At 40.1% G+C, this 13,131-nt stretch overlaps 1 protein-coding gene across 1 annotated transcript in view; it reads left to right on the forward strand.

Moving 5' to 3' along the window:
- The window catches only part of LOC107750034 (plasma membrane calcium-transporting ATPase 2-like), a 68,682-nt gene extending 60,360 nt beyond the window's left edge, over positions 1-8,322 (forward strand). Inside the window, exons 21-24 of the mRNA XM_016565286.1 lie at positions 535-717; positions 2,093-2,264; positions 5,013-5,061; positions 8,244-8,322. Of these exons, the coding sequence (XP_016420772.1) occupies positions 535-717; positions 2,093-2,264; positions 5,013-5,020 (363 nt within the window). The 3' untranslated portion in view covers positions 5,021-5,061; positions 8,244-8,322. The remainder of the gene's footprint in view (positions 1-534; positions 718-2,092; positions 2,265-5,012; positions 5,062-8,243) is intronic.
- Positions 8,323-13,131: the final 4,809 nt, after the last annotated feature.

The following is a 13,131-nucleotide window of genomic DNA, read 5'->3' on the forward strand; positions in this document are numbered from 1 at the left end:
GGCATTAAACAGCTTGAAAGATCAAAGACAATTTTTAATATAACTCCGACTGGATTCGTCTGAAAGAAGAAAGTCATATACACCTAGGATGCCTCGGGGGTGAGTAAAACGCAGCCTAATTTTCATTTTTGGGTGAACTAACCCTTTAAGAACAGAAAGTTGATTTTAGTATCACTTAATTGGGAATATTTTCAGGGTCACCAGGGTCACAGCCAAAATATCGCCTTCAAAGATTTTCAGATTTTCCATGGATGAAAAATAGTGACACGGAAAACTCACTGTTTGGTCAGTTTCTATATGAAGGAATTGTGAGCAATATAGCCTACTGTATGTATCTCATTGGTAGTTGCTTGTAAGTGTTCTTTTTGCCATCCGAATTGTCAACAGTATCTGCCAGCATAACTATACAGCTGTCCTGATGTTCTACAAGCAGTACACATGGCTTGTTCCTCACCTGGATCTGTGAGGATGGAGCTCTGTTTTGTGTGCTATAGTGTTCTAATATCCATACACGTGTATCCTGCTCTGGGTCAGGTTATCTCAACAATCCCAAACAGCAAGCTGAGGTTCCTCAGAGGGGCTGGTCAGCTGTCAAAGAAGGATGAAATGCACGAGGAGGAGATGAACGAGGACCAGGAGGAGATCGATCACGCTGAGAGGGAGCTGCGGCGAGGGCAGATCCTCTGGTTCAGAGGCCTCAACAGAATCCAGACTCAGGTTAGCACCTCTGACAGCCTTTGGGAAGCTACGAAAGTTTCCGCATGAAATATTCAGCATGAATTCTGCGAATGGCATCTGTGGGAATTAGCTATACTTCTGCTGGAACATCAGTTGTGTTTGTAATTATGTACTTGAGATTCAACCATCTGCATGGCTGGCAGTGTGTTTTACAGCCAGATTTAGAACAATGCGGAGGTTGAACCACAGCTCTGCCAAATGCCATTACTGGCACAAACATCAGCGCTGATCGCAAGACTTCAGTACTGTTGCATTGATCATGGGCTGTCAGTACACCTTTCATGAAAACACTTTTATATTCCAACCGAACAGTCATTTATTGAATAGCGTTTTGCATAATTAGATCTACATTACAATGACAACCTCAAGATAAAGCTTAAGTATGATTCTGGGTGCTGTAAATTTTTAGGAACAACATAATTGCATTTCTAAACCCGTGCCTACACTGGAAATTTAAAAAAAAAAGTTATTTAGAACTACTTTTTCACTGAGCAAAGCCAATATGTTTACATCGCCCCCACTCAGATCATTCATACGCCATTCCTGCAATAATATTTCACTCCAGTCTAAAATCATGTCCTTAAGCAATATCACAATCACAAGCACGATGTTGTTCTGAATAGCATCACGGCTGTGATTTGGGCATGAGTCCTGATATTTGGACCAATAGCACCGTTGTGAGTGTCGTGATGCTTTTATACAACAGTTTAATGATGTTTGAGACAAAGTTGTCCAGTTTATTACATTGTTGAAAACAGTCTCAACCATCAAAGCAACACACAGACTGGATTAGTGTATATGAGTGGAGTGACAGAGATTGGCCATACCTGCTCAAAGACTTTTGTAACTTCACTTCCGCTCAACTGCTTCTCGGTCCAGGCAAAATCGTACAGCTCCACTCACATACACTGATCTGGAACACTACGAACACAGACAAGCAGCGAACAGGGAAAAACGTCCCATATTCTAAATATCTGCACTAACGGAATGCCATCTGTCCAATCAGATTAGAGGAGCAGCACTAACTGTTGTATAATGCGCTGCATGCGACAGAGTTTTGGTAGTGGCATGCAGATAATTTACGGTGAATTGCTATGGCCTGTTGTTTGTCATGTGATATGATAACAGTACTCTTATGCAGTCCTGCGGCAAGGCTCTCGAGGGTCTCTGGGCGTTCATCGGGACTGCTGTCAAAGCTGCAACAGCGGGGAGGAGGACCTTTCTAAAGCCATCAAAGCCTCAGTGCTAATTTCAGATGAAGTGTTTAATGTGTGATGAGGGCCTGTCATAGTCTTCTAAACCATGTCCATGTGATGAAGCATTGCTCCATGCATTTCTCTCCCCCTTCCTGCAGATCGATGTAGTGAACACGTTCAAGAGCGGGACTTCCTTTCAGGGGGCTCTGAGACGCCAGTCCTCCACCACCAGTCAAAATCAGGATGTAACCCATGTTTCTAGTCCTAGTCACGTGTCCTTGTGCAATGCTCTTTCCTCTCCTACCAGCACTGCTGCTGCTCCCTCTGGGCGTGAGTGACACTCTTCTTTGGGTGTTTGTCAGGGATGCTCTTGGACTCCAGACCTGAAGTGGGCCAATCATAACGAAACCAAAAAATTACTGAATTCAAAGAGATTTGAACTCTTTTTAAAACAGTTATGCCCCTGTTGAAAAAAACAGCATATGCTGGTTAGGTATGTTTTGAAGCATGGCTGCTGGCTTGAGCTGGTGTAAGCTGGTCCTTAGTTGGTCATGAGCTGGTTTAAGCTGGTTATGAGCTGGTCCTGAGCAGGAGCTAGTTGCTTAGAACCAGCACATGACCAGCTTAAACCAGCTCAGGACCAGTTTATAACCAGCTCAGGACCAGTTTACACCAGCTCATTACCAACTAAGGACCAGCTTAATCCAGCTGCCAATGCTTCAAAACATACCTAACCTGCATATGTTGTTTTTTTCAACAGGGGTATAACAAATCTGGAGCCAGAACATTGCAAAATATGAGATGCGGCCCCAACCTAAATATATCCATGTAGGTCATGAAAGTTCAAAGTGCAAAGTATTACATTTCAGACTGAACACTGAACAGTAAACATTATGAAAAAGGCATCACAGGGAAGCAGCTCTGCAGCAGAGATTCTAGAAAGAAGCTCTGTTCTGCAGTCTGTTGTAAATATAATGCTGCATTAATCTTATGTGAGGGTTACCATAATTACGAGACAACAGCTACTCAGAGCTGTTCATATTCTCGGAGTCAGAAATGATTTGTTTCTATGGCAACAGCAAAATAGATCCATGTACAGCTTTGTTATTGACAACTAAATCCTTAAAGGGGACATCGGATGCAAAATTCACTTTTATGTTGTATTTGGATATACATATGTCTTAGCAGTGTGTGGACACAACCACCCTACAATGATAAAAATCCATTCACTCCTCTTTTTTAATCCCCAAAAAACCTAAACAGTCTCAATTATCAAACCGTTTTGATTTTCTGAGCAGTATGACATCATACTGCTCAGGCCCCGCCCACGGACACTGACAGACTGTCCTGTATTAGCATATTTCCGCCCTCAGCCATGTCTCGTTGGCAATGCAGGTGTTTTGTAGTTGCATGTAAAAGTGAACATAAGAGTATTTATTTTCTCCTGACATATGAGCCACTGAGGACACGGTTAATTTTGTTTTTGATGGTAATGTGCCACTGAATACACAAAAAACGGGTGAGGAATAGCTCATTAACATTTAAAGAGACATGCACCGAAACATGTCGCCGTATACAGAAATATTTATGACAAGGTAAAAAGGTTATTGTTTTACACAACCATTAAGGAATTTTAACTAACGTATTTAGCAGACATTTCATGAATATCCTAAAGGATCATTATCCAACTTGTGGAAAATGTCCCTTACGAAAATTATCCATGATTTTACTAAAAATACAACCAAAAAACCATGGTTACTACTGTTAAACCATGCTAACTACAGATTAACCATGGTTTTGCTACACTAACTATAGTTTAACCATGGTATTTGTAGTAAAACTGTGGTTATACAAATGGTAATCAATATGCCAAAAAAACATGGTTACTACACTTTTACTACAATAAAACCATGGCTAATTTTCGTAAGGGGGGCATCCGATGTCCCCTTTAATCACATGAATTCACCACGATACACTCTTACAAAGTAAATGAAAAACAAGGCACACACCACATTATGACTTGTAATGAAACGCCATAGAATTCCCAGTTTCAAATGTACAAGCTTTTGATAAAGACATGATTTGTTGGAACCTTTTAATTACAGTAATTCTGAGTTTACAGGTCCTTGGACAATTATGAAGTATGAAGACATTTAGCACCATTTAGTGTGCCATTTCATTATGTTAATTGTGAGTTTTAAAGAACCACTGCACACTCTGGCCGGATTTACATTTACATTTAGTCATTTAGCAGACACTTTTATCCAAAGCGACAAAATCAACAAAAGAGCAATGATATGCAAGTGCTATAACAAGTATCAGTTAGCTTAATGCAGTACACATACCAAGGTTTTTGTTTTTTAAATTATATAATAAATAAAAAGAAAACAGATAGAATAGAAAAAATTGTGGATTTTCACAAGGATTTGTGCTCAGGGTTCAGATAAGGGATGATAACTGACCCCAAAAACCTCCATTTCAACCAAGGGTGATAATACTATAAAATTTGTATAGTATAATATGTTTTTATTTTTTTTTTATTTAAGTTAATATTTTTGTAGTCCTACACTCTATATCAGTCACATGGCATTTACGGCTCAGATAACTGACTCAGAAATGTTCTGTGGTTCCATAAGAAATGTAAGATTTCAAATTGTGCACTACTCACACAGATTACAAATTGCAGGTACTTCGCCAATGGATAGCTTTTTTTTAAGTTATATTTTTTGGGTGTTTTTTAACTTTCAATAGGACAGTGTGTCCATATGTCAGAGCACTGGCCAAAAGATTATGGCTCCGACAGCTACAGTGGGAAGATCTGACAGACATTTCTAATCAGGCATTACCTATTGGATCCAATGGAGATTTGGCATTACACTGGAGCTCCCAAACTATTTCTTATTCTTTAGACATTTAGTGTAAACAAATTAGTGTAAAGTATTGTCAAAGGGCATCCCTGAAAATCTGCTTTGCTTCTGATTTCCTCTTACTCTTCATGACACTGTTTATCAGGATCATCTTTAACCCACTTCTCAGAAGAACATGTGTTTCAATGTACCATGTGTTTGTTTTCCCCAGAGTGCTAAGAGCCCTGGACTAAGGGTGCAGCCTACGAAGTGAATTACAGGTTGTGAGTCCCTCCATTGTCCGTCGCAAAATTGATGTGAACTAATATTCCACCAACAAACTCACCAGGCTGGGTAAACATTCAAGTATAGCCAACTGTACCATTCCCCACTCAGCTGTAGCCTGACATGTTCTCCGAAATGCTCTAGGCTGCATTGTTGAAGTTACTCTATTGATCACGGGAGGCTGTTTTGTTCCCTTTTTTACTTTTCTTCTCTCCACACAGCTACGGAGACGTGTGAAGAGAGTGGCTCTTCCTCCCCATAGTCTTGTCTTGTTTGTCGTCTGTGTGATGTAGATCCGAGGCCCACAGTGACCCATTATGTCTCGTGGCTTTACTCTGTTGGTCATGTAGTCTGCTGTGTGATGCTGACAGCTGCAGAATCTCACTAAACGTTAGGCCAGTCTTCATCTATGTGATTCCTTCTGACATTTGTTTTCATCTGTCATTCAGACCCGTTTGTGTTGGCTTTGCAAGTTTGCTCTTAGCTAGGTTGAAAGCGTGCTATTTGCTACCAGGACAGAAGGTAAGAATCGAGTTTGATGGTCGTTAGAGGTAGTTCGCTGATTTCGATAATTTTATGTTCAGCAGGTCAGTAGTTGGTGGTATGATAGAGGCTCAGTTCCAAACCCTATCGAGCTCCTAACTTTCGCTCTGGCATCTCCCTCCAAGAGAGTGGTTTACACGGACAGTGGCAAAGGCTGCAGGTTACTCATTTTCAGTTGGGGCAGTTCATAGATGCGGGTATACAGTTTGAGTAGGAGCGTCTGCTAGTAACCAACAGTATAGACACTTAGGGCCAGTTTTACTATAAGCTTGCACCAGCGCAAACTGTCTTTTGACGTTAAAATAGTACTGTCAGGTTTTACTAAAGATGGGCAGTGAAGAATTAGCGCTGAAAAGGTGTGGACACAGTTATTTTTGCACCTGACCTTATTGAATATGCATTTGTAGGAGTTTCCCTTTCAGATGCAAAATTTATGGGAGGAGAGTATTCAAATGAATCACGCAACGAGATTTACTAATGTTTGTGCTCGTCAGATTACTGCCATTTGCGCCATTATTTAATGCCCCAAAAAAGCATGTCTTAAACTGTTTTGCGCTTAAAAATGGCTGCAATTATTGTTGCTAGGAGGAGGCACAGAGAGAAGGGTAGAAGGGAGAGGATTTTTTTCCACACATATTAATTTATTTGGAATGCCAGAAGAACACATTATCCGAACATATCGTTTGACAAGCCATGTTATTTTTAATTTGCTTTAGAAAATCAAAGACGACTTGGAACCCTCAACTAGGAGTCACTCAATACCAGCTCTATCAAAACTTCTTGCAACCCTATACTTTTTGGCCTCCGGTTCTTTTCAAGTTACTGTGGCTTATTTATTTCTTTATTCTTTATTTGCGACTACGCTAATTTGCGCTGCGCTTGGTATATTGCGTCGTTCAATATGTAAATGAGATGTTGCGTTTGTGTTCTTTAATTTGCGTGTTGTTAGTAAATCCCCAGCAGAAATTTCCATGCTCAACGGTGCTGTTTTGGGATTGCGCTCTCGCGCTAATTTGCCCCGTTTAGTAAAACTGGCCCTCAGAAACTTATGATTTTTTTTCCATCTACCCCTTAAGGCAGTGCTGTCCAATCCAATGTCCTGGAGAGTTTAGCTTCAACTTGTCCCCAGCACACTTGCCTGGAAGTCTCTGGTCATCCTGAAGATCTTGATTAATTGGAACTGGAGCTAAACTCTGCAGGAGAGTGGCCCTTCAGGTGCAGGACTGGACACCCCTGCCTTAAGGTAGCATCCCAAGCCAAACAGAATCTCATAAGTGACAGATATAAAACGTTCTATAGTGAACTCTGATTCCTCACTTGAAGAAAAATTGATCACAATGCTAGTCTGACATTAGTGTGTTGCTAAGCTAACAACTCAACACTTTCCAAAACTTTTCCTGGAGGGCCACTGTCCTGTAGAGTTTAGCTCCAACCCTGATTAATCAGTTAACCTCAGCAAGGCTCCAGGGACAGGTTTGATACCCTTGCTCTAATAAGCAGGCAAGACAGATATTGGCTATTAACTTTTTGTCAATGCTTTGAAGAATTGAATAACATACAAAAAATTCTCAACCACCATCTTGGATGAAAATGAACACCAAGATTGTTGCAATGCATTCTGGGATTGCCTTAGGACCTTAGAATTCGCCAGAAGAATTTGACATCTTGCTGTCTGGGTAGGCAGCTCACGAGGTTGTGGAACAGGACCATAGACTGTATGCATCATTAGTTTAGTGTGAGAATTATGCCTAGATTTTTGTACTTGCTTGTTCGTAATTGCACCCTTTGAAGCAGAATATTTGCTACTCCCAACTAGCACAGTACAATATTTCTAGGAAGTCTCAGTTCCACACAGTAACAACTCATTAAGTGATTCTCCTATTTTTTAGTGCAGTTCCGTGAATCTGAACAAAACTCTTCGGCCTATACTTGAGTGTTTACACAGAGACGCATGGAGTTGTTGAAAGAACAGACTTGTGTTTGTTCTGGTCTCTTTTCTTATTCCACAGTCTGTGTGCCTGTGTTCATCTCCACATGGTGTTGTCCCGAGCTGCATGTTGTGTGTAGTCGTTGAGTTGGCTTGTCAAGCTTTTGGTTCGCTTCCATCATCATGTTGTGACTCTATGCTCTCGAAGCATAGGCTCTCCTGTCCTTGTCATCCTCTATGTAAATCTTTGTAGACGACTTCTCTTTTGTTTGCCTTTGCGTTTACCTTGAAACTCATCCTGGATCTCAATATCTAATCTACTCCTCTTACCAACTTTCCACGAGATGTGTTCAACTTGCATGACGTTTTGGTTTTCCTTTGTTTTTTACTTCTTTTGTTCCATTTTTGTTGAATTAACAATGCTTGTCTCTAGGTATGCAACACTTTGGACCATACACTGTAGACTGTATTGTGTACTGTACGGGACAGAAGAGCATTGCCTATGTTTTCCTTTCCAGTCTCATTATTTTACCATGAGTTTGAGTTATGTTCTTTTCGATGCAATCCTTAAACTGTGCACGGTAGAATAAGTGAATTAGGGATGCTTTCCAAATGTTTTCTTTCCCTCCTCCTGTTGTCACTGTGCCACTGGGGGGTCTTCCGAGCTCACTTTCCAAGCCTTTGACAGCGATCTCTTTCCTCACGCAGATACGTGTTGTGAACGCATTTCGTAGCTCCCTCTACGAAGGCTTGGAAAAACCCGAATCCAGAACCTCCATCCACAATTTCATGACTCATCCAGAGTTTAGAATAGAGGACTCCACACCTCACATTCCTCTCATAGACGACACCGACATTGACGACGAGGCAGCCAGGAAGAACTCCAGTCAGCCCTCATCTCCCAACAAGAACAACAACGCCATCGACAGCGGCATAAACCTGACAACCGACACAAATAAATCTGCTGCTTCCTCCAGTCCCGGGAGCCCGCTTCATAGTCTGGAGACATCGCTTTAGCCACCTCGCGTGGGAGACCACTCAAGAATCATCTTAGACTCTACGATTAAAAGCGCTCCGGAGTGCACACGAACGCGAATCGTGTACTGTTGACTGTATGTGTGGTCGCGCCGCATTCTTTTATCGAACGCATGAACGACGACTGACTCGGACGATCGCGGAGCGACTCGAGAAACAATACAAGAGCGTAAGCGCACCGCTCCCACTTCCTGAGGAAACGACTACGAGTAATTTAAATCGAATTCAGCTATTATCGTTGCTCCTGCATGAATGTACATTACCCAGGTTTTTATTTGGAAACCTTTATTTTTATTTAAACGGTTTTGATTTGATTTGATGGAATGTGCGGTGGACTGCTATTTTAAGACGGCTTCTCTGATTCACTGATCTGTGAGTATTGTGTGTGGCATGTATCTAATTGTATAGATTTATTTGGTTATTGATTAAGGTGTATCCAGGTCGCAGGACTCCGAACTTGCACAGTAGATTTGCACCTGTCGGAAAAAGAAAAACCCATTAGAATTTATTAAGCGTACATATATATTTATAGACATATTATAAATATATATTTACAGAGTTTATCTTTATTTGTTGGCATGTTGCCTGGTTCTGCTTCCATAACTACTTTAACTTATTTATGTCCTAAAGAGAATGTAATTTGTTTACAAACCTGTAGATACGTCCTGGTTTCTTTGTAGGGTTTAAAACTTCTTTGTAGGGTTCAAAACCACGCAGCAGACGTAGTTGGAACAGCTCACGTTGTTCAGTACTCCTGTAATATCGGACTTTAGATGTTTTATTTCCAATTGTGCGCTGGACTTGCCTGCTATTCTGTCAAATAATGTAGATATTTTTAGAAGATAACAAAAGAAACCAAAATATAGTGGGATATATCATTCACGTGGCATCGAAGTATTAAACAAGTGTCGGGATCGACGGCTCCGAGCACCCCGAAAACATTAAATCGGTTTGGCTGGCTTCGAAAGGTTTCGGCGATGAACTTGCGGTCGGCCTCAAACGTGAGCAGATATATCAGGTTGGATTTAAATATCTTCTTTAGAAGTACATACTATTTAACATAAAATAGTTTCAGTTCTGTGTGACCATCAGAAGCTGCGATGGGTTTTATGTTGGAAACATGTAAACTAAGTTATATCTGGCATCTCTGTATGGAAATCAAAATTGTGTTCAAATATTGTGATTTATTGTGTTGATTCTTCTTTTTGACATTTAATTTGTATATTTCTTTTGGTTAAAGGAAATGAACCCAGCTGCTGAGCTGACGACACTTTGAACAACTGAATTATGAATTATCATGTAACGAAACGAAAAGAAGGAATGTTGCTTTTGACTCTTTTCTTAAAAAAAAAAAAGAAAAAAAGAAAAACCCAAACCAACAACAAAAAAAAAATCTATATATCTATATATACATTTATGATCCTTTTCTGCACTATCCGGATATGAATGAATTTCTGTGGTGTAAATTTAGATGTACTTCTGTGTTCAAATCAAGCTTGTCTTCCTGCAGTCAGTAAATATACTCTAGCATCTCAACAGTATTCACTAGTCGTTAACTATTTATTGTACTCTAGAAGCGAAAGGACAAACGGGGGTCTGTCGGAAGGCACACTTATGAAGTCGCCCATGTATTCATTGATGTTCTTTGGAATTGGAAAGGCATGATGTCATACACTTAATATGCAACTCATTTTTCTCCATCGTTCTTAAATTGAACTTTTACTCATCAAGATAAGGTGCACAAGCTTTAACTGTTAGCTCAGGCATACTCAACGAGAGATATAAATACGTAAAACTGAGACAGATTTTTTTTTTTTCCCCCAGAAATCGTTTGCCCTTTATCATGTTAAAGGTATAGTTTACTCACCCTCACGCCGTTCCAAAAGCACCATGAAAGCTTCAGAGAAGTGAGCCGCATGACTTCTATTCTTCTAAAGACATATGAAACAACAGAAGCAGATTAAAATAAAGGAATTATCTACAGAAGATCATGACCTTCGTGAGAGAGCTAATGATGAACAAACTGATCTTTTCAATTGATCGGCTGATGGGTGAACTATCCCTTTAACACATGTCAAAGCCTCATTCACAATCATTCTGTGCACTGACCAAAAGAATCACCTCTGACACGTTGAAAGGCGCCACAGGGGAGTTTGTCTGAAATGTGCGTGGAATGCAATGACTCCAGAAGAGATCTTTTACGGTATGACTGGCCACTTCAGTTGAATTCAGTTTAGTTCTGTGCCCTGTGTTGACGGGCCTAATAACGGATGCAATTTAAAATGTTTAACCAATAAACCGGAAGGATGACAGCATTCTAATAATCACGAATAATAATATTTCTTGCAATACATCAGCTTCTATGTACTGTACTTAGCAGCATGCGTTTTGTGGAACAAAGAGCATACGACGCCACAGGTACTTTTGGCGCACTAGCAATTTATGGGTAAATGAAAAGTGTTCATCCATCTTGTTTTTATGAATTTTATAATCTATACAATAATTGTAAATAAAAAACTCAATGTCTTTGTTCATTTAATACTATGCAAAAAGCTTTCTGATTGTTTCTCATCTACCCTAGAGTGTGTTGCTGGAATGTTCGTGGTCTCCAAGTCAGTAAAACTACAACAAAAAAAAAAAGTGATGTAAATGATTTTCTAGTTGCTTCACTGTCCATACCACGATTCCAGACAGGAGCGCAAGTGATACAAATTAAATGAAAGAAAAAATGACAAAAATACAAGCACTTAATAAATTCCCCGAGGAGCATGAACCCGTGTCCCGTGAGCAGTGTGCGCGCGTGTGTGTGTGTGTGTGTGATCTTTCATCTCTAACATGTGCTTCTATGTGCTGGGTTTGGTGCAGACATTTCAGAGCTGCAGCACCATTATAGTACATGAAAGTTAAAGCTAAAGTATGTTCTTTAGTCTATCTGCTTTAATTCATTGGGATTTCTCCATGATATCATGTGACTCCACAAGCTGTGTAGCTGTATATACGTGGTTTCTACTGCGAATAGATTTAGTCAGTTTGAGTTTATATTTTTGTTGTTTTTATTTGGGCTCTATTGTAATTATATCTGTTATCATATTCAGTTGAACCACTCTTAAAAGTACATCTTATTAAATTTTATAAATGCACTATTTAACCTAATATTAAACCAACACATACAGCACGCATTGCAGTTTTGAGATGCTAAAACTATAGATTTGGAACTACAGTCCTCTGTTATAGGACACGTGTGAGCTTCACACATCAGCTTAAAATAAATAAATAAAATGCAAAAGTAAGGAAGAGTGAAGTTAGTGAAGAGCATTTGCCATACAGACACTTGATCTGATTAATCAAATTAATGCCAGTTTTATTTCAGTATCATGAAGATACTAACTGAACTTGTTTTTATTGTTAGATTTTCTGCTTTCATTTTCATTTTAGTTAAAGCTTTAGTAATTTTGTTGTGGGCTTTGTCATTTTATTGGTTCTTAATATTTATTAGTTTTATTATTAGTATTAGTCCTATTTTAAATTTGTCAATCAATAATAAATAAATAAATAAAAACATTTTAAAAATCCATGAAATGAAGACACCTTAAAATGACAAGAAATTGTATTGTGCCATCTCAGGGTATGCAATTTATTATTTTATGACAATTATTCTGCCACATATTTTGGTATTTTTGTCAACCCTGTTACCCTGTTAGCATTACTATATACTGTAGTTTTAATTAGAATTATGTGATAATTTTCACATATATGAGCAGCATTTTAGTCCCTCTTTTCACTAGGATTGTTTCACATTTTTGATTTTTTTTTTTTTTTTTAGTATATTTTTATATGTGTTATTAAGATGACCAAGAATATCCTAATTTTGGATGGTGACCACGTCAATGAAGAAAAATATATTTTTACAAGAGAGATATTAAAAACTACATATTAAGATTTGCTTCAAGTTTTTCCGATTTGATGTTTACAGCTTAGGCAGAAACGATGGGGAAGCGAGCCTTCCGGAGCCTACTCCGCCAGTGTTCGCCGTCCGGGGAACTTACTGGAGGAGGAGAAAGGCACTCGCATCACCGGGTGAGGGGGAATGATGCAGCAAGCATGACACCGGACAGCTCTTCCCGCCGATTACCTGTTACCCAACACACGGGAAGAACGCGTAGACTGTAGAATCTCGCGAAGGTGTTCGGTGTCGTCCAGCCCACAGCTCTACAGATGTCTGCCAGGGAGGCGCCGTGCGCCAGCGCATAGAAGGAGGCGACACTCCGTGTGGAGTGAGCCCTCACCCCCAGGGGGCACGGCACGCCTTAGGATTGGTACGCCAAGGCGATGGCATCCACTATCCAGTGGACCAACCTCTGCTTGGAGACAGCCTTCCCTTTCTGCTGACCTCCGTAGCAGACAAAGAGCTGCTCAGAGCTTCTAAAGCTCCGGGTGTGGTCCACGTATATGCGCAGTGCTCTTACGGGACACAGCAACGCATGGCCTGGATCTGCCTCCTCCGAGGGCAGTGCTTGCAGGTTCACCACCTGATCTCGGAAGGGAGTGGTGGGAATCTTGG

The sequence above is a fragment of the Sinocyclocheilus rhinocerous genome, unplaced genomic scaffold (genome assembly GCF_001515625.1).
Source record: "Sinocyclocheilus rhinocerous isolate Xijiao unplaced genomic scaffold, SAMN03320098_v1.1 scaffold542, whole genome shotgun sequence".
NCBI lineage: Eukaryota > Metazoa > Chordata > Actinopteri > Cypriniformes > Cyprinidae > Sinocyclocheilus > Sinocyclocheilus rhinocerous.